This window comes from Petromyzon marinus, chromosome 49 (genome assembly GCF_048934315.1).
Source record: "Petromyzon marinus isolate PM22_M1 ecotype Great Lakes invasive population chromosome 49, UKy_Petmar_22M1.pri1.0, whole genome shotgun sequence".
Lineage (NCBI taxonomy): Eukaryota > Metazoa > Chordata > Hyperoartia > Petromyzontiformes > Petromyzontidae > Petromyzon > Petromyzon marinus.
In genome coordinates, this window is record NC_133715.1 from 7,752,388 (window position 1) to 7,776,831 (window position 24,444).

Below are 24,444 nucleotides of genomic sequence, written 5' to 3' on the forward strand. Positions count from 1 at the left end.
GAGTTTTACAGAATGGTAATAGGTTTTTCCCCTTTTTGCAAGGTTTCAGTTTGGTGTTTAAACAACTTCACATCTGTTTTATTGCCAGAAAGGGGAGATCCCTATTATCATAATTTAGTACCGGCAAAGGAGGTCTCATGAGTATTACAGAATATTATAACCGTGCATGGAAAGTACTGTACAATATAGATACCTTCTTTGGTTCTTTCGGTAAAGTCACGTAGGTATAAAATAAAATAAATTAAATCACGACATTCCGATTGCAACACAAGCAATCATCATCAGGTGGGAAAACCACAGCAAGAAAATGTTTTGGTTTTCCCACCTGATGATGATTGCTTGTGTTGCAATCGAAACATCGTGATTTAATGTATTTTATTTTTCACTTACGTCACTTTACCGAAAAAACCAAAGAGTTTGGATCCCTGCAGTCACAAAAACTTTAAATCTACAATATAGTTGTGTGTGTGTGTGTTTAGGTTCATCTGTACAAGCAACATCCAGATGATGCACAGCTGTCAACCCCATACGGCTTAACCGTATTCTTGTAAAGGGAAATTGAGTTTTCAGGTCCATAAGGGCGTACAGCCGTTTCAATACGGGCAAAATTTGTTTTAAAAAGTGTATTATTTGTTTGTGTTTCTCCCTTGTGATGAGACTTTGTGGGATGAACGTTGAGATTTATAAGGGCACGGCGGGTTGACCAATAAGGTCTGATTTGATCTGTAATAAGGTAGGGGGCACTGATAATGAGCTGACAGCTATTGTGATATGACTTAGCAAATGTATTAAGGGACCGTCCATAAATGACGTCACGCGATTTTGGACGATTTTTGACCCCCCCCCCCCCTTCGTCACATGGCGTCACAAAAAGTCAGATCCCCCCTCAAATATGACGTCACAAAGCTCTGCCCCCCACCCCCCCCCCCAAAATAAAACATGCTTCAAATCGCGTTAAACTATTGTCATTGTAGTGCGTATTTAATGTGGCGCTGCACTCTGATGTTGTAGGAGAAAACCTTTATTAAAAGTCTATTTAATTAAGTAGAACGTGTTGTCTATATTTATTTAAGGTTGCGCATTTTGATGTGACGTCACATTTCTCACCCCCCCCCCCCCCATCGTCACACATCGTCACAAATGTCTGACCCCCCCCCCACCCCCCTAGGTGCGTGACGTCATTTATGGACGGCCCCAAACAGTGCAAAGTTTGCCACCGAGCCCTTGCCGAAAAATCACCTGCCAGTTTCCCCGGCATTGATTCAAGCAATCCTGACGGCTGATGAGACACTGCATGTCAAAACCCGTCCAGAGATGTGCTTGTACTAACTCAATACTGCCCACGTGATGCACTCCCAAAAAGGTTCGCGTGGCTGATGGAATGTGTAAAAAAACTTGGATGTAAAGGAGACGCATTGTCTGTTTATTTATACTTTATTCTAATTCAGGAGGTAGTCTCTCTAGTTCATAGCATTGTCCTCTAAAAGTTAAACAAAATAGGCGACGTTTCCGGCAATGGCCCTTTTTCATAGCACATGGCCCGAAACATCCACACACTTAAATTTTGATTTAAAGCTTTCGTGACTGCAGTAATTCATATTCTTAGCTCTTTCGGTAAAGTCACGTTATTTTATTGTTTCCCTTCAACGTGACTTTACCGAAAGAGCTAATAATATATCCACACACTTATTGGCTTATTGTGTCGAGTTTTAGTAACAAATAAAGACCGGCTTTGTATTTACGAAACGCGTTTGTCACCTTCCTTCACCACACGTTTGTCAGTCTGGGGCCACCGTAGCCCATACAACAGCGGAGGGCGCATCGTTCAATGGCGGTGCCGGGAAGCGGCGGCTGAAGCTGGAATGCTACGACCCGGGTGGGTTTCTCCTTTGCTGTCTTCGCTTTCCCCGCGTATTCACTGCGCGACTCCCCTGGGGACCCCTGTCCTCGTCGTCACGTCCCCGCGTCCCCATCTCAATGGCGTGTAACGCAAAAAGGATTCCGAGGCCTAGCCTATTTTACAGAGCCTACGGTGGTGCCTAGTTTCTTTGCCGCCTTTGGGGCTCCAAACGACGGCCGTGCTGAGCGATGTGCATCCTCCGTGCCATGTTAAACCTAAATCTGTCAAATCAAGCAGTGATTGTACACCATTGCGGGTCGGCGACGTCTGGTGATACACGGGCATTTATGTGGACAGAAGTAGTTGAATTCACAGTTCACCCATTGTTCTAAATAATAACAATGTATAGCCAGTCCTTTGTCATTACAATGGTTGTCATTCAACCGCTTGAGGACAAGGCCAGGGAAGATGCGACCACTTAACAAGTGGCACGAGAGAGGAGCAACAGAAATTGTGACCGTGGCCACCACCAAAGGCGATCGCCCCCATGAACCGAACTCCTTGCCCGTGAGAGATCCATTCCCCGGTGGGCATCGCGACCACTCAACACTCCGCCTCACTGGAAGGCCTTGAACGGATCGCTGACATCCACGTCAAATTTCGATTTAAAGCTTTCGTGACTGCAGGGATTCATCTTCTTCTTGGTTCTTTCGGTAAAGTCACGTAGAAGGGAAATAATAAAAATAAAATAAAATTCTCACGACGTTTCGGCCACAACACAAGTAGCCGTCCTCAGGTGAAGAAACAGAACTGTCGGAAAGACAGTTATGTTTCTTCACGACGTCAAACTTTAACTTCTTCGCCCAGCCATACGAAGATGAATAATTCCAATGGCGTATGAAGCTCTCCTCACGTCCTATCGGTCATGGGGATTATTAGACAGCGGCTTCACGACGCTTGTTATTGTGGTTTGAAGGAGTGGCCCAGGACCGGGTCAAATATCACTTCCCACCCCGATTAGCACGGTTGGCTACTGCATACGGTGCGAAAGAAGTTTAACATACATACGTTATGCGTGACCCACTCTCAAAACTCGGTTTACAGGGTTTATAGCGCAGTGCGCGTGACATTGGCACTGAAGGCTTTATCGGCTGATTGACCTTAAAAAATGCGTACTTGGAATACATAGACTTCGACTGTTGTTGATTGTTCCTGCCATAGAGGTCAGTTAATTCAGGATTCGAGGTCGGTTAATTCAGGATTCGAGTCCAGCTGCAGCCGCTCAAGAAATTCCCATAGGAAGCCTTTAACAGCGCTTCCATTCGCAGCGAGGTGAACGTTAAATGACCGGAGTGGCATTGCTCACGAGACAACATCGCCTGTCCGACTGTTTTGCGCAGTCGACGCGATCCCAAATTCGCACAGCTAGTCGCTGAAATGTGCCCTATGAGGCGTCTCAACGCTGTCGCACGTCAATGGTCTCGACCTATGACCCGTTGCAACCACTGGGAAGCTCTACATTTACCGCAGTGTAACAACAACAGCAAAGTAATTGAATCGGATCGCAATCCTGGATCGTGACAATTCATTGAAGTTTGATGGTGTCAAATTTTGTTACAGACCTGTGTGGCCAGTTGCGTAAAAAAACACTTAAGTGGGGGACTCTGCTTTAATCGACACTGATTTAATGCAACTGAGCCCCGGGTTACCTTGGCGGTGTCGCGTAAAACACGGCCAGGCACTGCCACGGCGCTCTCGAAACACCTCTGCTTTGACGAATTAAAAATGCTCTAACAGAGTGACATCAATAGGATTCTACAATAACTCACCTAAGCTAACTTGACAGCGTGTCATTTGCTCGTGAATCGTGAAATTTGCATCACAGCGTGGCACACTTGGCATCGGTGTGTTCTGTAACCAGTACGGAATTAGCTCCGTTCAATGGTAAATCGATTAAAAACATAAATTGTCTCCCTGTGAAACGTACATTTACAAAGCATGAGTGCATCTTAAAAAAAGAAATACAGGTTAGCGTCTGCACACATTGAAATACAGTAATATGAAGTTGAAATTATTATTTTTGCTTCCCTATTTCCGCAGTTGGTTGTATCATTATACAGCACTTTGTAACAAGGCACTTGCAAACAACACCTGGCAGAAAGCCAGGTGTGATTGTCCTGGACACGTATATCCTTGGGCTTGCATATTGTGTTTATATGGTTGTGTCAAATCGAAGACAACGCTTTTGTTATGCTGAGGTGCCTTAGTTTTACTTAATTTTTTAAAATGTCCACCTTATCCGCAAGTTTCCTCTGTTTATCTACTGTACTGTTAGTGAAGAGAGGGTCTGTGTTTATCTCAAGCAAACTTAAAAACTATTTCATTCCATGGTCAGCTTTCCAAAACGTTCAGCTATGCCATAGCTCCCTGATGTGATCTTCACGGTTGTGCCGCATGTCATTTAAAGTCAATTTTATGAAGACATCACTTTCTAGCAACACGCAATACTACCCTGAAACACGTGGGAGAGTTAAAACAGCACGATCACAAACCCCTGTGTCAGCTATGCTTTTCGGTAAAAGGTTATTCCTGATGGACAGCAATTTCCTGTCACTTTTGCCCTGTGAACTTGTCCACTCACTCCTTCTTGTTAAAATAATCCTGTAGAAATGTGGAGAAAATGTATCTTCATGCCAATGGCCCCTTCTCCATCATCATCATCATCGCCATCATTATGAATGTGCCTGAAAGGGTAACCACCTCACACAGCTTAAAGGCCGTATTTGAACGTGGCTCTTTCACTCCAGCGCTGTCCTACCAGACAGTCTCGCCCCCTTCACCTGATGAAGGCCGCTTGTGTTGTGGCCGAAACGTCGTGAGAATATTATTGTTATTTTATTTTATCAATTTATTATTTTATTATCATTCTACGTGACTTTACCGAAAGAACCAAAGAAGACACCTTGAGGATGGTGATGGCATGGGAAGGCCTTCATCTAGCAATGGAAAGACAAAGGCTGATGAAAATAACTATGATAATCACAAGAGCCCGTTGAGACTAAACTCTCTTTAGGTTAAATCCGGACTAAGCACGAGCAATAAAGTAAAAAAAACATAATAACAACGTAACAAGTCACGCGTAAATATGCAAAACAAAAAATAAGCATACTTTACATGTTTTAACACAACAGTCGGGCATGATTAGATCCACAAGCAATATAGGCTTTTGAAACATATTTCTGCAGCGCTTTGACATACGTGCAGTCACATCGAGGCCAATGCATAGCCTCAATCTACTCGACGGGGTTCGCTCCTGCAAGGCTTCGGTCAAGATCTGGTGGCTGCCAGGACACAACGCGGCAGGGGGCGAGTGGGCTGAGAGACGGCACACGGTGTTGGTTTTCGTCTCATTGCCGCTTCGACGATGCGGAGGCTGTTAAGAAATTGATCCCCAAGTCGTGTTCTGGGCTGCATTCAAAAAATCACCTCCTCCTACGCTTCGCGGAAGCAGACTGGAACAATAACAACACGTGCGTTTATTAATACACCTTTTTTTTTGTTACAGTAACGGCCATGCGCGGTAGTACGAGCTGCTGTGTTTTCCTCGGTTGTCATGGATATTTGACCGCGAGACATTCCGTTCTGAGGCACAGGCGTTTATTTATTTCCAATCCCGGTGTCTGATTTATTGTGGGACACAAGTCTTAACTCATGGGGGAGCAGTGGTTAGGACGTGCTATTAACCAGAGACCTGAGTTTGATAAGTGAACCGGTCTGCACACCCCCAACCTCCATTTTAATAGACTTTTTCCTTTCCCCCCCACTTTTATTCCTAATTGTGCCGTTTGTGTCACGCAGATAGCAAAGCATCACCCCATGTTGGAGAATGGTCCTCGCATAAAGACTTCATAGAACTACTTTCGAGTTTCCTATTTTCCACAATCGGAGACGTCCCTACGTTCCCATGCATGCCGTTATAGAGATGTTTGGCGCATGGCAGCCAAACTAGGATTGTTTATTTTCAGAGCTGGAGTTAGTGCCAAATTATGGGAAATATGACAGAGATTATTGTGAAGTCATTGGTGACTCGGCTAAAAGCATCAACCTGCTACACTTGCGAACCCAGTTTAATCACAGGCTGCCACTACTTGGATTAAAACTCAGGCTCTCAGCGGCGCCGGCTCTGCGGTTTTGACCTCGCGAGTCATCCGGTCACCCCGTTCATTCGTTTTGTTTTTCAACACAACCTTGCACGTGACATTGCCGACGACGTCCCGTGTTTTATGATTGTGCAAGAGCCCAGCGGTGGTGGTGGTGGTGCCACCGGCGCCGGTAAACAGCAGATGTTGCCGCGTGGCCCTGTTTTCCCCGCTCCTGTGCCGGCACGCACACCGCTGACCCGCGCGACACTTGGTGCGACGCGTGACGGCGCTGCCGCAACCGCTTGGCCGTGTTATCGGACACAGCACACGTGGCCTCCTCCCAGCTGACCATCCCGTGCAGCCGTCTGCCACCAACCACCACCACCGTCGTCGGCTGGGGGAGGGGGGGTCGCCGACACGGGGTTGTTTCGAAGTAGAGGCCGATGTTGAGGGAGAAGAGGGGGGGAGGAGAAGGGACTGTAACATGATAGGGCATGTGGCTGGCGTGCCACGCAGATGGGACTGCCTTCCGTTAAAGGGTACAAGCGTAAGGAGAGCGAGCGGTCAGCAGAATGGGCATGTCTGGGCAAGAGGAGGACGGTGGCCTCGTCAAGTTTTGAGTTTGTTAGTTTGACAGATATTGTATTCATTTCCACGTTTGTTGTTTTAACGAGATGGGTTTTAGTGCACCACTGTAAGCGATAACCCCAGGACAGACACGTTTGTGTACTTGATCTCTAAAATCGTTTTGAAGTCCACGTACGCATCGCTACAGAGCTGTTGAGAAAATGTTGATCGAACTGCGTTGCGACTTCAATGCCAGGTGGGTGATACGAATGCCACTCGGTCCGTCCTGTTTGTTGCGATTGGCCGTTTAAAGCCAATCTCCTCCACCGTGGCACTCTTCTTGACAGTTGTTGTTTAAAGTTCCGTTCGAATTCCGTGACAATATATGTTAAACGTGTTTGTGGAGAGTCTGTACCGTAGAAAATAGGGTGTCCAAAACTACATTGCTCTCAACGGACCACAGTGCCATGTTAATATATCTTCTTAGAATAAAAATTGTCATTATATACTGTGCACGTCTAATGAGTGGGAACTCCTGTGCGATAACGTATAAAAACTAAAATCCGTGTTCTTCCTCCACGTGTCAGTATCTCCCCGTAAAAATAAAACACGTATAGTGCATGACCTTGTGGGACTTCCAGACCAATGTTATGCAGCAGAAATAGTTTAAGTCAGCAAACTCGGGATCGGTGTTAATCATCGGTAAACATGTCCAACATGGGGTGTCTGATACAAAGTTAGATCTTCTAGCTTAATTTAAATCAAATTAATTAAGATACTCTAAATTTGAAGTGGCACAATCAACGTCACGCGGGGATACACACAAGACCTCTGTCTTAATTTGAAATCGGTACTCTGCTATTCTCGTGGGTGGGGCTTACCACATACGAGGTGTGTGCAGCGAGTAACGATTTAATAGTAACGAACAAGATCTGTACACGGAAGGGGTCGGCGTGGCGGGTCACTTTGACTGGCGTGTGGGACATTGAGGAATACGGAACTGTTATCGAGTTGTGCCACATGAAGTTCTGCATGATGTCCGTCGTTTCACTCCGCTTGCTGGGAAGCCTCTTCAGGAACTGAAGGTTAAAAGATCACTCTCTCCCGCACCTTCGATGAGTGCGGTTGGCCACGTACGGTGCGAAAACGTTCAACATACATCGGAGGGCGTGCCGAACGACGCGCGGCACAACCAGATAACAAGAGGATAGCTATAGAGCATGAGCATGAAAACCTAGCTGGCAGTAAAAGCAAGTATGCTTCAGAAGCGGGGGGCTGATGGGGTCACTTACAGTTGGGTCGAGGGGCAGCAACCGCTTGAGCGAGAGATGAGAGCGACTGCCAAGGCATCCTGGAAGCTTCCCATGGTCTTGTCAAGTTACCCCCACAGACACGTCCTCATTAACATCGACTTATGCATGAGCGAGGGATGAGGCTTTGCCAGCTGTGTACGGAATGTTCGCCGCACCCGATCCATTACGGTCAGCATCGTCAGCTTCCTGGGTTCATTACTCTCTTTTTTATTCAATGAAGGGACTTGAAAAAAATGATGATGATGATGATAATAATAATACTAAATGGTAATCATACTGGACAGCCCTTTGACAATCTATCGCTGGATACTGTCCAATTTACATACACACACTTCCTATATATTTTCAGAATCTGTAGATGTTTCATGTTTCCCCTAAAACAATACTATTCATGCGACGATACCCTTCTGTAAATACATTCTTCCGATAACTACTACGGTGCCATTTCTATCATACATATTTTGTGATCTGGAGGTAGAATGTCTTGAGAATGTCATCCAGACGTGTGTATTGGGCACCAGCCATCCAGATTGCTTTGGGCCAGGCCTAATGACTGGTGTGGTGGCACGATGATTTGACACCGCCTTGGTTCATTTGGCCACCCCTACTCCATGTGACTGCGGAGCTGCCTAACAAACAAACGTCCCATCTGCATAGTCAAGGACTAGCCTTCCTGACGGAAACACGGTGGAGAGAGATATCTGATTGAACTGGATGAAGTGGCCGATAGTCAAGTGGTTGAGTGCCGGCGGTGGTGGTTCTCATTCATCATCCCTCTGCGCTTTAATTAACTTAAGTTAACGTTTGGCACTCGTTAATTTGCACAATCCCTCCCTGAAATGTCGTGAAACTGCTGCCACTGCCGGCGGTCTTGGGCTGTGGTCGTCCTTGCAAAAGATCTGCCCAGCTCAATGGGCCTCACCAACTGACGTTGACGATATTGACCTCTGATAGCTAAACTCAAGTCGAAGAAGAAGATCACGAGTATTTGATACCCAGGGTGGTATCGATAAACCATTTATTTTAGGCTCAGTGGCTCAAAAGACCCTGTGTGCCGTCGGCAGGACGCCGGAGATGGAAGGGAGCGGCGTGCACGCGCACTGCTCCGCGTGCGTCAGCCGCCGGTGCAAGACGCGCGCCGCGCCGGGCATCGCGTGCGAGCTGCTGGCGTGCCCAGCCTCCTGCGGCGCCGTCTTCCACGCCTGCAAGAGCCAGGAGCACCGGCTGCTGTGCCCGCAGGTACCCGGCCAACCCCCACCCGTACACACACGCACGCACATGCACACGATTCGGCGATTGGGCGCACTTTTCGGTGTGTTCCGTCCTTTGGCTGTCACTCCATAGTTAGTCTCGACAACCGGGGCCTGTCCCTGTTATAGTGGTGTCATTCCCAACCTTTCTGGTATGGCAGCTCCCAATAAAGACCGTCACAATGCACCACAAATCACATGTTCAGCCCCATAGTCATTGCACTCTTAGCAAGACATTCATGGCATGTTGAGGTGTATCACTGTGTTTTTTGTTCTCATTCCTGTCACCCTACATGGTTTACCTGTATTCTTGTACAGCGAAATAGAGTTTTCAGGTCCATACAGTGTACAACCGTTTCTATACGGGAAAAAAATGTTGTCTATTTGTGTTTCTTCCTTGTGTTGGGACTTTGTAAGATTAACGCTGAGATTTAGAAGGGCACGGGGTGACCAATAAGGTCTGAATTAGACTGTAATAAGGTAGGCACTGATACGGGGTTGACAGGCTATGTTCGTAAGCCATTTGTTTCACGGTGTGTATTCGTATTTGTTTGTCGCCGTAAGGTGGCGCCAACGTTCCCCGCGCGCATTCAAAAATGTATCCTGCTCGGTATCCATGCCGTAGCTCGCGACCCTCCTCACCGGAAGGCTTTCAAGCCCTCCAATCTCTCTTGGACACAATCTCTATTGCACAGCAATGTCACGGTGTGTGTCGCTGTGTTTTGCACAGCAATAGAGATTGAAGTGTCGTTGGGGACCCATTGGGAGGGGGGCACGGGGACCACTGATCTTAATTGGGGAGGGGGGCGTGATGCCAACATGATTGAGATGCACTTCTTTCGACTAATTGTTATGATCACTACACTTGTTTACCCAAGAAAACCTCACCGAGTCGCATGACTCGTCATCAGGAGGGTACTGCCAATTATTTTTGCCTTTAACATGAACGCCATGGGAGCCTTTAACATTGGGGCACCACGGCGGCGAGCTATTAACTCCCTTGCCTGGTATGCAGGAGTTCGTGGGTTCGATCCCGACCCTGACGGCCGGATATTTGGAGTTTGCGTGTCGCTCTCTCTCTCTCTCGCAGTGGTCGCGTGTGTTTATCTCCGGGTCCTCCGGTCTTTCCCTCCACATTTAGAATCAGCGTGGTTTGCTATGCTTCCCGCGCACCTCCAATTATCGCGGTTGGCTAACGTACGGTGCGAAAGAAGTCCAACATACATACACGCGTCCATCGCCCCAAGGCTGACGGGGGCCGCGAGGTGAATCGGAGGTGCGACTCAAGGGGAGACTGCGTTGGCAGCAGAGTATTTACAAACACGGTAGAAACGCCTCCGCGTGGGATGTGCCTCCACGCAGTGGAACAACCTTCGCGGGCACTGTAAAGTCACGTACGGAAATAAGCGGCACACATGCTCCGCAACGCACGCACGCACGCAAGTGTCCCTTGAAAAAATACATTTTTGGTCTCGGTGGACTTGCGCCTGCTCTTAAATTAAGGTCGTATGGATGTGTGCGTCTCTGTGCAAGTCTATTAGGCTCCTATGTCGTGCATCATCTGTGTCTCTTTCGGTGAGTATTCGGTTCTCCATGTAATTGTGTGTAGGTTAAGGCCATGGGTCTCCACGTAAGTCTGTGGATCCCGATGTAAGTCTGAGTAAGGTCATTGTGCAGTGATGGATTCGACTGATATAGTTTTTTTTTAATTAATGTAGTTTAAGAGCTTGAAAATTCAGGAGTGCCCTCCCGACCTTTGGGAGTTTCTATATCTGCCTCTGGGTCATTGGCTATCAACGTGAGTCTGTGGGTCTTTGTATGTCCACAGGTCACTCTGAGTGTGTGTTAGTCTGTGGGTCTCTGTCTACAGGTCACTGTGAGTGTGTGTTAGTCTGTGAGTCACTCTGAGTGTGTTAGTCTGTGGGTCACTATGTCTACAGGTCACTCTTTGAGTGTGTTAGTCTGTGGATCACTCTGTGAGTGTGTTAGTCTGTGGGTCTCTGTCTACAGGTCACTGTGTGTGTGTTAGTCTGTGGGTCACTGTCTACAGGTCACTCTGTGAGTGTGTTAGTCTGTGGGTCACTATGTCTACAGGTCACTGTGAGTGTGTTAGTCTGTGGGTCACTTTCTACAGGTCACTCTGAGTGTGTTAGTCTGGGGGTCAATATGTCTACAGGTCACTGTGTGTTAGTCTGGGGGTCAATATGTCTACAGGTCACTGTGAGTGTGTTAGTCTGGGGGTCACTATGTGTACAGGTCACTCTGTGAGTGTGTTAGTCTGTGGGTCACTATGTGTACAGGTCACTCTGTGTGTGTGTTAGTCTGTGGGTCACTGTCTACAGGTCACTGTGTGTGTGTGTTAGTCTGTGGGTCACTGTCTACAGGTCACTGTGTGTGTGTGTTAGTCTGTGGGTCACTGTCTACAGGTCACTCTGAGTGTGTGTTAGTCTGTGGGTCACTATGTGTACAGGTCACTCTGTGAGTGTGTTAGTCTGTGGGTCACTATGTGTACAGGTCACTCTGAGTGTGTTCGTCTGTGGGTCACTATGTGTACAGGTCACTCTGTGTGTGTGTTAGTCTGTGGGTCACTGTCTACAAGTCACTGTGTGTGTGTGTTAGTCTGTGGGTCACTGTCTACAGGTCACTGTGTGTGTGTGTTAGTCTGTGGGTCACTGTCTACAGGTCACTGTGTGTGTGTGTTAGTCTGTGGGTCACTGTCTACAGGTCACTGTGTGTGTGTGTTAGTCTGTGGGTCACTGTCTACAGGTCACTCTGAGTGTGTGTTAGTCTGTGGGTCACTATGTGTACAGGTCACTCTGTGAGTGTGTTAGTCTGTGGGTCACTATGTGTACAGGTCACTCTGAGTGTGTTCGTCTGTGGGTCACTATGTGTACAGGTCACTCTGTGTGTGTGTTAGTCTGTGGGTCACTGTCTACAAGTCACTGTGTGTGTGTGTTAGTCTGTGGGTCACTGTCTACAGGTCACTGTGTGTTTGTGTTAGTCTGTGGGTCACTGTCTACAGGTCACTGTGTGTGTGTGTTAGTCTGTGGGTCACTGTCTACAGGTCACTGTGTGTGTGTGTGTTAGTCTGTGGGTCACTGTCTACAGGTCACTGTGTGTGTATTAGTCTGGGGGTCACTATGTCTACAGGTCACTGTGAGTGTGTTAGTCTGTGGGTCACTATGTGTACAGGTCACTGTGTGAGTGTGTTAGTCTGTGGGTCACTATCTACAGGTCACTGTGTGTGTGTGTTAGTCTGTGGGTCTCTGTCTACAGGTCACTGTGTGTGTGTGTGTTAGTCTGTGGGTCTGTATGGAAGTCTTTCTAACACAATTGGTATCTTTACAGGTCTTAGAAGTTTTTTTTCAAGTGTAATTCTAACGATATCTCCTGTGAGTCTATCAGGTCATTGGGAATCTATGTAAGTCTGTGTGTCTGCAAGTGTAGGTAAGGTCTCTGTGTAAGCCAGTGGGGGTCTCGATGTAATTCTACATGAGTCATTTGCTGTTTTGCTATCCTTATTTATACCTCACCCTCCCCCCAGCTGCAAGAGTGACCTGTATCAGCAAAATGACACAGACAACAAATCTAAAGTAAAAGTAAAGCAATGAATTAAATTTGACGGCAGGAACGCATCTACCGCATAAAGCGCGGGTAAACCTGTAATGGGTGCCACGGTCGAGAGATGTTAACTCTCTCGCCCGGTATACATGAGGTCGTGGGTTCGGTCCCGACCCTGACGCCTGCTGTATATTTGAAGTTGCCATGTTTTCCCTGTGGTCCCGTGGATTTTTCTCCGGGTCCTCCGGTTTTTTCCTCCACATTTAGGATAATCATGTGTTTAGAGTATTTAGCTGCTATAAACTTCCACGTGATGATAAGCCACTTTGTTGAGCTATTATTTGTGGCCAGGTCGTTTCTGAATGAGGCCTTACCTGGTAAAATAAAAAAAATAGTTCAGTTTGGTGTTGTCCGTGCATTCACGAACCAACTCGCACTGCTGCCACCTATTGGCCACGCGGTCAGCCGAGCCAGTTTAAAGAATTCACAGATCAACATATGGCCAAATCACCCGGAATGTACCAGAACATATCAGATCTTGGAATCGAAGAAGGATTTTGCCAGGACGGAGCATGGATGGGTGATGCACATGCATAACACACGTCTTATACGCTTTCGGCGGGGCTACATTGTGGGCAGCAGAGGGCAGTGCAGAACACTCCCAATGTTATCCGTAAAAGGTTTTTGGGTTAGATCGCGTAAATATAAATGCGTAAAGAATTGCCATTTATTGTTTACGTGACAAAACTTACTAACTGGCCGTGTCGGGTGATGGCTGGTTTACCGACACATTCATATTTCCGCAATCTAACCCAACAACCTCTATTATGGATGATACTGCTTGCGAAAGCCTCCTGCGTTTTAAACTCCCAATGTGGCGCCGTGTGATGCTCCCACGACTATGCTCACCACCTTCACCAATCAGTACGGAATAGCATGGTGAAGTGTGGTCAAATAACCAACACGACTCGCACATCGCGTGGATGCTCTTGTCCAGCAGAGGGATTGACAAGAGGGTTATACGCGTACAAAGATCCCCTGTATAGTCTTTAACAGATTGTCGGAACAAGGGCTCTTAGCGAGCACCTATTATAAATGGCACGACACGCCAGGGGGTGGGTGGCCAGCACCATGCACGACCGCCTTTGTCTCCCCAGTGCTGATGTTCACACACCGCATCTGGTACTCATTGAAGGCTGAGTCGACTTAAGGGAGGCCCAGGACCGGTTAAGATATTCGTCACCAATGATGGTCGTGAGTGGAAATCGAACTTGGGTCACCGGGTTCGTAGTGCAGTTGCGCCAACCACTACGTCTCCAGCTGCCTACGCGTTCGCACACGCAAAATGTGATCCACCATGCCTCCGGATCACGTGCAAAAAACAACCAGATACGAATATCCAGACTTGTGGATAATTCGGGCACCTTCCTTGGAAGTGTCACTAAAGTGAAGCCCTTAAATTAGCGACCGGGAGCCGAACAAAACACGCACGGCCTCTTACATAAACCACGCGCCGTGCTGTTTGTAAACAACCATTGGCTGCTACAAATCACGGGCGATGACTTTACGTAACATGGAGCCTGGTTCGCATGATTTCGCAAACGTGATGCAACGCGCGACTGCCGGGTGTTATCACGTTTCCTCGAAGAGGGAGGGCAGTCCGGGCAACGTTAAGCAACGGTGAAAGCCAAGTGCTTGTGAGAGACATGTGCCGCATTTCTCCAGATTGTGAGATCACAATCATACTGTTTATTTATCTTGTGAGGAATCCGATGAGCTATAAAGCTCTTTTTCGCAAATGTCCCCCGACCAGTAAGGGGTGCGGGTCAGAAAGTCACAACGACCAACAATGCATAAACACGATAGGAGTGCAAAGTATAGGAAAGGTAAACAAATCACTTGAAAAAATATACATATAAAATAAAATATTTTCTACCAGGTAACGCCCACTGAACCATTATCTTCTTATTCAGAAGCGACATGGCCACAAATGATAGCTCAACGAAGTGTCTTATGTGCAAATTTATAGCATGCCGCGCTGCTCGCTAACAACACTTGCCCCAACAGTCTGTTAAGGCTATACGGGGGTGATCTTTGTCTTTGTGTATAAATTTGAAAAAATGTGTACGCGCGTGTGTGTGTGTGTGTGTGTTGAAGCGTGTATTAAATGTGTGTATGTGTGTGTGAACCTGGCAGGAGCGTGTGCCGTGCCTCAACGCGGCCTACGGCTGTCCCTTGACCCTGGCGCGTCGCTCCGTGGGCTCGCACCTGCGCTCGTGCCCCGCCAGCGTGGTGTGCTGCACCATGGAGTGGAACCGCTGGCCCGTCAGGTAGCCCTCCATTTTTGTGTGCCTTTCTTACAAGGGCAGGGTTTTGGGAACACGAACACTCTCCTGGAGCCCTCTCGTCGCAGCTGGCAGACGCCGACATTGGCATTTAGCTACTGAACATATTGCCATCATTCGCAAGAACTGAACAGGGGGCAGTTTTGATTGATTTGTCAGCGGAGATCAGGCATGGGGTGATTAGAATCCGCCTCCTTGGCAATGCCGTGAATTGTCACAGTTCTCCTTCGCCACCGTGCGGCGCGTGGAAGCAACGCAGGAGGCGTGCGCGCGCGTGTTTACGCGCCGTTGTATTTGTCGCGGCGCAGGGTGGGGGAGAACCAGCGGCGCCCGCACGAGACGCAGGGCGCGACGACGTCCGGCGACTCGACGGAGCAGCTGGACATGGCGCTGGCGCAGAGGGACCAGCGCATGCTGCTCGAGTCGCTCAAGGTGAGCGTGTTGATGAGCGTGGCCGCGCCTGCTCCGACGCTTCACCGGCCGCGATGTCGCCTGTGCTGTGATCAATTGTCAGTTTCTTAACGCGTGACTTTCTCTTCTTCAGCCGGTGTCGCGCCTTGTCATTGGTTCATGCGTCGGGCCACGTAGTGATCTGGCCAGTATTTTGCCGTGTAACCCAACGTAATTGATTTGGCCTGTGTCGGGTGGTGGAGGGTTACACGCGGAAAGGTGCAGCAGCGCTGTGTGTCGCGGCGAGCTTCGGAGTTTTTGAGAAGCCTGCCCGTGGTATTCATCGCGTACCGATGAGATGATTTGCACCCACGTTTCCATAGGGACAGCCAACTTGAGTCGCCATCATGTCTCCCCGGGCTACAGTCGGAAAAAAACTCGAGTCGGTTCAAGTAAAAAAGATAGGTTCGCCGATTCGTGCCAGGTCACGCACCAGCGGCTCTGCCCGTCGGTGCCCTGCGCTAATCACGCCATTTCACACCTCCGATTAGCACGATTAGCTACGTACAGTGCGAAAGAAGTTCAACGTACATACGTGCATTGTTTAGGGACTGGGACAGACACCCACCGCAGAGATGGAGACTTGAAATCGGCTCATGTGCAGGAACTTGACGAATTGTTACATAGCAGGACCATGAGGGATGGTGATGGCTCGGAGAGGCTTTCACGCAGCAGTGGATTGATTGATTAGGATGAAATTTTTTTTTTATTATAGTTATAAACTAATGATGATGCTGATGGTGACGGGGTTCAGCGTTCCACAGGATGAGCTGACGACGAGCATCCCTGTTGCCCACGTAGGTGATGACGCTCTTCCCGGAGCTGGCCTCTAAGGTGGCGCTCGTCGGAGACAGCAGCGACGACGACGTCTCGTCCGTGGCTTCGGGCTCCTCCTCCGCGACGCCATCGCTCTTCCTGCCCCCCTCGGCCTCCGTGTCCGTCTCTCTGTCGGATGGCGAGGCGGGCCCCGCCGGCGGGACACTGGAGAAGCTGTACCGCGCCAGCGTCGAGACGACGCGCAGCCTGGCCAAGGCCTACAGCATCCTGGAGAGGGCCACGCGCGAGATGGAGCGCATGGGCCACGCGGCGGAACAGCCGGCGGCCGACGAGGCGCAGGCCATCGCCGGGCCCAGCGGCCTGACGCCGCTTTCGCTCGCCGGCAAAGTTCCGCCGGCGGCGGGGACGGCGTCCGGAATTCCGGCAGCTCGGGACTTGGTGGGGCTCGAATCGAACGGCGCGGTGGGCGCGGCGGTCAACGGCGGTTCGGACGGGATAAACGGCGAGGGGGCGTCATCGCGGCGTTCTCGGAGAGGCGTTCCCGTGGTGGGTGGCGGCGACGGTGGTGAGGGTGGGGGGGCGCCGGCCGTTGTTCCCGCGCGCCGAGAAGGAGCGGAGGAGGCGCCGGCAGCAGCGGCGGCGTCTGCACGGGCGGCGCCCGACCGGCGGGATTGCGCCGTGCCGCGTTCGCGAGCGCCCCTCAGCGTGGCGCGCTCCGAGGAGTCGCTCAGCAGCTGCGACTCGTACGTGGACGCGGTGGACGCGGTGGACGGGGCGGGCGCGGCGAACGCGGCGGGCGACACGTTTTTAGGCGTGGCGAATTCGGTGGACTTGGTGAACGTGGTGGACGTGGCCGACGTGGCGGACATAATAGACTTCATGGACACGGAGGACGCAACGGAGGCGTGCGACCCGGCAAATGGGGCCTGGGCCGACGTCGACACAGCCTGCACGAACGGGAAATCCGGGTCGCGCCGTTCGGTTCACAACGGCCTCGTGGGATTCGCGCACGCGAACGGGCCGACGCGAAGCGCCGCCTGGGACGGGAGCGCCGATGCGGCCAGTTCCGCTTCGGCGGCGGCATCGGCCGCGGCTTCCTTGCTGGGCGCCGCCTGCAGCGAGCTGCTCGAGAGAGTGGAGAGCCTCGAGCCGCGGGCCGAAGCGCCGGTGTCGTCGCGCCGCTGGGAGGGCGAGGACTCGGGCGAGCCGGGTGCCCTCGGGGCCTGCGTGAGCCGGCGGCAGCGCGAGGCGGCGCGGCTGCGTCTCCAGCTGCACGGGAGGAGACCGGCGTGGCGCGGCGACGGGGAGTCGCCGGCGCGCGCGCGAGTTCGCGACGGCGAGCTTGGCGCCGCCTACGCCAACGGCCACGCGGCCGGCCCCGGCAATCGGACTGCGCCGTCTAACGGCGAGCCCGTCGACGGCCTCCACCAGCTGGGGGCACCGCCGAACGCGCCGGTTGCAGGTGGAGGAGATGCGGCGGCGGCGGTGGTGGAGCAGTTCCCGCCCACGTGGGAGCGTGCCGTATTCGCCCAGTGGCGGCCACGCGTCTTCAGCGAGACGGACGGGTCCGGAGTTTACGCGGCTCACACCGGAGAGCCGAGGCCGTTCCGGCCGCCCGACTCGTTCCGCCGGTGCTACCTGGGCGACCTGTACCGCTGGAAGCGGCGCATGCAGGACAAGTCGGTGGACACGGGCGACCTGGCGAGGGAGCGGCGGGGCGGCGATGACGGCGGCGTCGGGGAGGTGGGTCCGGGCATCGACCTAGTGACAGCCGCCCTCCTCTTCTGCCTGGACGGGGAGTCGCCATGCGGGCGCGGCGTGTCGGACCGGCGAGTCTCGCCCGACGGGGCCCGCACCGACACTGGCACGCAGACCTTCAGCCTCCCGTCGGCCGTGCTGGCCACGCGTACCATGGTGGGCGAGATGGCCTCGGCGCCGGCCTGCGACCACGCCAGCCCACAGCTCTCCAACCCGAGCCCCTTCCCGCGGCTGGGCCTGGACCTGGTGCTGGAGTGCGTGACGCGCTACCAGGCCAAGCCGCGCTCCATGTTCACCTTCGTGTGCGGCCAGCTGTTCCGGCGCGACGAGTTCCCGCACCACTTCAAGAACGTCCACGGCGACATCCACGCGGGCCTCAACGGCTGGCTGGAGCAGCGGTGCCCGCTGGCGCACTACGGCTGCCCCTACACGCAGCAACGGCTCTGCCCGTCGGCGCCCGGCGCCAAGGTGGTGCACAGCACGCGGCTCGGCTCGTTCGGCGTCCTTCCCTTTGTGCCGCCCGAGCACCGCGACTACGGACGGTCGGCGGCGCCGTCGCCGATCGCTTCGTCGTCCGACGACGACGACGACAGGGCTCGCCCCGCGCCGGCGCTGGGCGACTCGGGGGAGCGCGACCGGCTGAGCCGGCTGCCCCTGGAGGTGCTGCAGCAGGTGGCGCGGCGGCTGGACGGGTACAGCCTGTGCCAGCTGTCGCTGGTATCGCGCCTTCTGCGGGACGTCTGCAGCGGCGTGCTGCCCGAGAAGGGGATGGTGACGCTGGTGTGGGAGCGCCGGCGCAGGCTCACCGGCGCCGGCGGCGGCGGCGGTAGTTCTGCGTGGCGGGTCAAGCACAAGGTTCGTTGGTTGTTCGCTCGCTCGGCTTGTTCCTTTTGTGGCCCCGGGGGCTCGACCGCCATCCTCACCCGCTGTCCCACGGTGCTCGCCAAACGGTGCCTGACGGTGGTCGGAGATAGAGGGGGGCGGAAAGTAGCGGGGTTTTTTTTATTAAATAAAAAAAAACGTCGTGCGCAATTCCGCCGATGCGCGAGCATTCTCGTTCTCACAGCTTTGTTTTTCCTTTCCGGCTGCAAGGAATCTGAACGTCATCGGCGACGGGGCGCGTTCGATTACAACTTGGCTTTGAAATGAATCCGTTTGTGCGGCTCCGACGTGACGGATTTTTTTGGGATAACAAAAAAACAAAGACCGAACTGGACACGGAAAATAAAGCACGAAATAACACCGCCGTGTTTGCTTTTGAAACGAACGGGAATACGATTTGTGTTACAACCCGAGACTGCCTCGCCGAGATGGGGTTCAGCGGGGAGTCACTGAGCGCACCGCTTGATAAACACCGGTCCCCGCCGTGTCCCGTGACGGGACATCTCGTGGGCTGGCGTTCCTGTAATTGGAGGAGGGAACGACAGGGTCGGCAGTGCTGGCCGGCGTTCCTGCCGAGCTGTTTACATCTGCGTTTTTTTTTCACGCGCTCTAAGAGAGCGTGGTGAAAGGAGGACTGCAGGTGTGTGACGCAGTTTGTGGGTCAGTCGGGGTCCAGCGCTCGAGTAAGATTGTAAAGGGGGGCGGCACTGGGGCGAGTCGAGGTGTGAGGAGAGTGGTCAGGACAGATGAAGCTCAAAGAGCCAACTGTTTTGTTCCTGCACAGAGCACGCAGTTTGTTTTCCTGTGCAGTGTTGGAACTGTGATATCAGGCACCCCGGCGGAATTTCTGTATCAGGCCGGACTGCTGATAAGTCTCAGAGAAGTCATATCTGGTCCAGAATTTGCCTGCTTAAACACATTTCGGTGGAAAGGATTGGTCCTTAAGATCGATAGGGTGATGGACAAGAAATGTTACCGCTGCATTGAGAAACAGGCTTTTGTCTCTGTTTAATGACTTACATATTCATTAACGGCCCTGTAAATCTGCGAAGCGTCAAAAGTTTCGTTGTCTTGGTGGCGTTGGCCCTCCCGTCCGTGTTTATAACAACTTATTTATTAAACAGAGCCACGCTCGCAGGAATATTCTGCTCCGGCGTGGGGCCGGCACATTTCTCAGGTGACGCTCATTACCAATTAACGAGCGGCAGATTATCCCCTCGTTACGTTTCATCACCGTCGCCTCCCTCCGCGTGATTAATTAATTGCCCTCCGCAGTTCGTCTGTGGTGGTAAGGACTCTAGTGGATGATAATTGTCACGATTAGTCATGTACCGGGCTGACTTTTCTCACTGAATATTTTCGTTCAGGTTGTTGGTAAGCCTCCATTAGGAGGCATGTGACCAGTTGTAGCCACAGCCACGTAGCAACATGTATACTGGATGTGGTGTGCCGGGCGAAGAAATATTTTCCAGATCACGGACCTAGGCTGACCTGGCTGATATTGAGTCTTACGCTCCTGATATAGCAACCATGCATAGATTTTTTTTACCTTTTATGAAATGGTAAAAATATTGATATGATAATGTTATGTTATATCATAGCATGCCGGACAAACCGATGAATATATTACTTTCCCCATACTCAATATTATCCTAATTGCGCTGTCGGTATCAAGGTTTGAGACAAAGAATCCCTTCGGAGAGCTCGCACAACTTACATTTTTTGGCATACGACCCGCCAAATGGGATATCACGGAGCTAGCACCGAGTCCGTGGGCCTCCCTATCGTGAGTCTGTGGTACGTCGTAAGTATATCGGGGCGGGCGCGTGGATTTTAACTCGGGCCCTCAGTGGTTGCATGCCGCCCCGGCGCTCGTAACTTATCTAGTACCCAGCTTCCTCTCGAAAACAATGTTTCTGAGAGTCCACCGCTGTGGGCAGTGTGGAAAAATTGCCCTCTCTTTGATCACTTGGGAACCCTCATCAGCCTCTGCTCATGTGCTGGCTCGTTCCCCGTGCTGAAAGCTGCGATGGCTGCGGGTCCTAGCGGTGGTTTTTCATGCTCCGGTTACGGCGCTCACATCTCGCCGCGACTGCCCTTCATCATAATCGTCATCATAATCGTCATCACCACCGTCATAAAATAATATCGAGTTTTTAAATCGTAGTCCCATTTATGCAACCGCATCAGGCAGCGCTGTCCGCAAACACGGAGGCGCGTGTGTATACGTTCAGATCTGTCAGCCAATTAATGGGGGAAGAAACCGAAAGGACCCAGGGACAACCCGCGCGTCCGAGAGAGCAACACTCTATTCCATGCAGTTGGGACAGAGAAGGATTAGTCCACACTTTGCTGTACCCCTATCTCCTGGCGAGCCAGGGCTTAGGCTGCTCCACGGGGCCCACGGGGAAGGGTGCCCCCACAGTGCTGGATCACAGGCCACGCGCGAAACCACCACCGCTCGGCCATGTGTTGTTCATGACGTGCGAACAGCAACAACAACAACAACACCAGCAGCCTGTGTTATTTTAGTTCCACAATCATGAATGTTCCAGTTCTTATTCTATTCTGTGTGCAACAGTTTAGTTCATCGCTGCACTCAAAATGCATTTGTCATATCGTCGGTATCGGCTATACCCAATCCACTGCTGGATGAAGGCCTTCTGGAGTTCGCAGGGTTCGATTTCATCTTCTCCACGTGGTTGTTTAAGCAACGCTGCAAGTTTCTTAAATCCCCCCCCACCGCCAGTCGATCATTGCAGGTCACGCGCAGTGGGATGGAGTGTCGGTTACTCCCCACGTCTTCCAGTAAATCTGACCAGCGTGGAAGAGTCGACCAAAACCAAAATAAAACGAAACTTTTTATTTTACCAGGTAAGGCCCGCTGAGCTGCTGTGTAGCTCTTTTTCAGAAGGGACCTGGCCACAAATTATAGCCCAACGACGTGGCTTATCATCGTGTGGAAATTGATCGTTGCCAAATACTCTCAACGCACGTTTCTAAATGTGGAGGGGGAAATCGGAGGAACCGGAGAAACATCCACGCGACCACGGGGAGAGAGAGAGACACGCAGACTCCAATTATACAGCAGGCGTCAGGGTCGGGATCGAACCCACGACCTCCTGTATACCAGGCGAGGTAGTTAACAACTCGCCACCGTGACACCCCACCCTCGAGAGGGGCTCTCTAGGGCTCCCTCCGATGGAGGCTCTTCCGACAGCAGTGGGCATGAGCAAAGCAATTGCAGATGTGCGCCTTGACCTTTGGTGGCTTCCACAAACACGCTACCGTGGGTTTTTTGGTTTTTGGTGGAACAGCACAGACGCCAACACCGGGGCAGCCAGACGCTCCTGGAAGCGCTTGCAGTGCCTCCCGCGTCACGTCAGATTACTGCCGTCTCAAATAAAACCCCGGCAGAAGCTCGTCTTGGATTAAGCCCTAGCTGCGGCTGGTTTTTACGCCCGTGTATGCCGCGGTGTGGTCTGACTGCCCCCGAGGGTCTGGTCGGATGGATTACCCGCCTCGTTTGGCAGCGTAGTTTGTCACGAAGCGAGGTGTCTCTGCACCACCGCCCACCACACAGGATTCGTTCGTATTCTTAGTTCTTTCGGTAAAGTCACGTTGAAGGGAAACAATAAAATAATAAAAAATATATATAAAACAATAAAAATTCTCACGACGTTTCGACCATAACACAAACGGTCGTCATCAGGTGTGTCGGCTTGCAAACCGACACACCTGACTTTACCGAAAGAACTAAGAATATGAATTACTGCAGTCGCGAAAGCTTTAAATCAAAATTTAGGATTCGTTCGCTCTGGAAAGAGAGAGAGGCTTCCGCTCGGAGGCGCGAGGAACCGCAGGCAGAGCGGGAACGGCAGCAGCCGGGTGGTGTGCCGGCACCAATTCAACCCCCCACGCCCCAAGCTCTGCAGTCCTCTATATATTAAGTTGTTATCGGCCAATCAATGAGCGGAAAGAAACTGGAGCAGCTGGAAAAAACCCCAGGCATACGAGGCGGCAGCAATTTATCCCATGTAGATGTAACGGATGGAGATTCGTCTGCACGTGGTGTGATGCCATCTTGCAAGGCAGGGTCTGGTGACCTCAATGTCTAAGGTAGGTAGCGAGTATCACAACGTTGGTGTGATCCACCAAGCCTCCGCTCCAGAAGTGCTGCATTTACACCACCACTGCCCGGCTAAGCAAACACAAAAAAAAACTAAAACAAAGATTCCCCCTATAGCCTTAACAGACTGTTGGGGTAAGTGCTGTTAGCGAGTAGCAGCATCTATGAAGGTCGGCACGGCACACGAGGGGGGTGGGTGGCCAACACCACGCCCGGCTGCCTTTGTCTCCCCAGTGGCGATATTTACACACCGCACCAGGTACTCATTTCAGGCTGAGTTGACCTAGGGAAGGCCCACGACCAGTTCAGATAATAGTCACCGGTGTTGACCGTGAGCAGGAATCGAACTCGCGTGTACCGGGTTCGTGGCGCAGCGCGCTAACCGCTACAATACCACTCCCCGCTAATCAAACACACACACACACACACCTACACAAAACTCCTGTGTGTTTATATGATAACGAATTATCACAATATCAGATGTTGCTTTCATATTAGGCAGTTGGCACTCTTCCAAACCGAGAACTGCTTTGAAACGTCGCGGTGCGGGCGTGCATGCGTGCGCGCGCCTAGCCGCGCGAATAGAGGGCAACACATTCTTAGCGCGCGCGTGGCATCGCCCGAACGCGGAGAAACGCGCATGCCGTTGCTATTACCGTTTTTATTTGTATTTGTTTCCATTGTGATCCATCGTGCTCAGCTATGAGCGGTATGGGATCGTGTTGAAGGCACAGTCACGAGTTCAGAAACCCCCCCCCCCCCACCATCCGCATGAGCGTTCCCACATGGATTCGATATTCCCAAGTGGAGGTGGGCATTCCTACTTCAAAACAACTTTTCCCGTTATGCATTCAGCATTCCCGAGTGAGATTGCATTCCTGTGCGGGTCGGGTATTTCCACTTAGATCAACATTCCCACTTAGATCGTCATTGTGTCCATGTGGTGTCACTTGTTCCGATGTGGATTCAGCATTTCCCTTTTGGTTTGGAATTTCTTACTGGAGGTCGGTGTTTGGGTTTTGAGTGTTCCTGCGTGAGGCCAGCGTCTCTATGTGGTTTCATCATTCATCATCGCCTCCGATTAGCACGGTTAGCTACGTACGGGTGCAGAAGAAGTTCAGTAAACATGCAGCATCATTGGCCATGCTTTATCGACTGCTGAACGAAGGCCTCCCCGAGACTCCGCCGTCTCTTGCGGTCATGCGCGCTGCAACAGCGACCCGTCTGGCTCCCATCGCCACGCTAGACGTCCTCTCTGGGCTGGCGTGGTTCCTCCTTCGCCTGCCACTCCGTCGTCGGTCTCGACCGCCGACTATTCATCCCTTTCCCATCGAGCCACAATGTGTTGCCGCCCAATCCCGACGGCCGGTTGGGTTCATCGTCCACACGTGTGATCCAACGCTCCTGTGCGGGTTCGGCGATCTTTAGCC

General features: G+C 51.6%; 1 protein-coding gene across 3 annotated transcripts in view; it reads left to right on the plus strand.

Annotated features, from left to right (window-relative positions):
* The first annotated feature begins 1,776 nt into the window (after positions 1–1,776).
* Positions 1,777–24,444, plus strand: part of LOC116953057 (F-box only protein 30-like) — a 33,965-nt gene continuing 11,297 nt past the window's right edge. Inside the window, exons 1-5 of one of the 3 annotated variants that reach the window (XM_032972910.2) lie at positions 1,777–1,876; positions 8,927–9,101; positions 14,870–15,003; positions 15,327–15,450; positions 16,270–22,584. In XM_032972910.2, coding sequence (XP_032828801.2) covers positions 1,863–1,876; positions 8,927–9,101; positions 14,870–15,003; positions 15,327–15,450; positions 16,270–19,152 — 3,330 coding nt within the window. In that variant the 5' untranslated portion in view covers positions 1,777–1,862 and the 3' untranslated portion in view covers positions 19,153–22,584. Of the gene's footprint in view, positions 1,877–6,165; positions 6,806–8,926; positions 9,102–14,869; positions 15,004–15,326; positions 15,451–16,269; positions 22,585–24,444 lie in introns of those variants that run through there. The other 2 variants (XM_076074666.1, XM_076074665.1) reach the window with 2 other exon arrangements.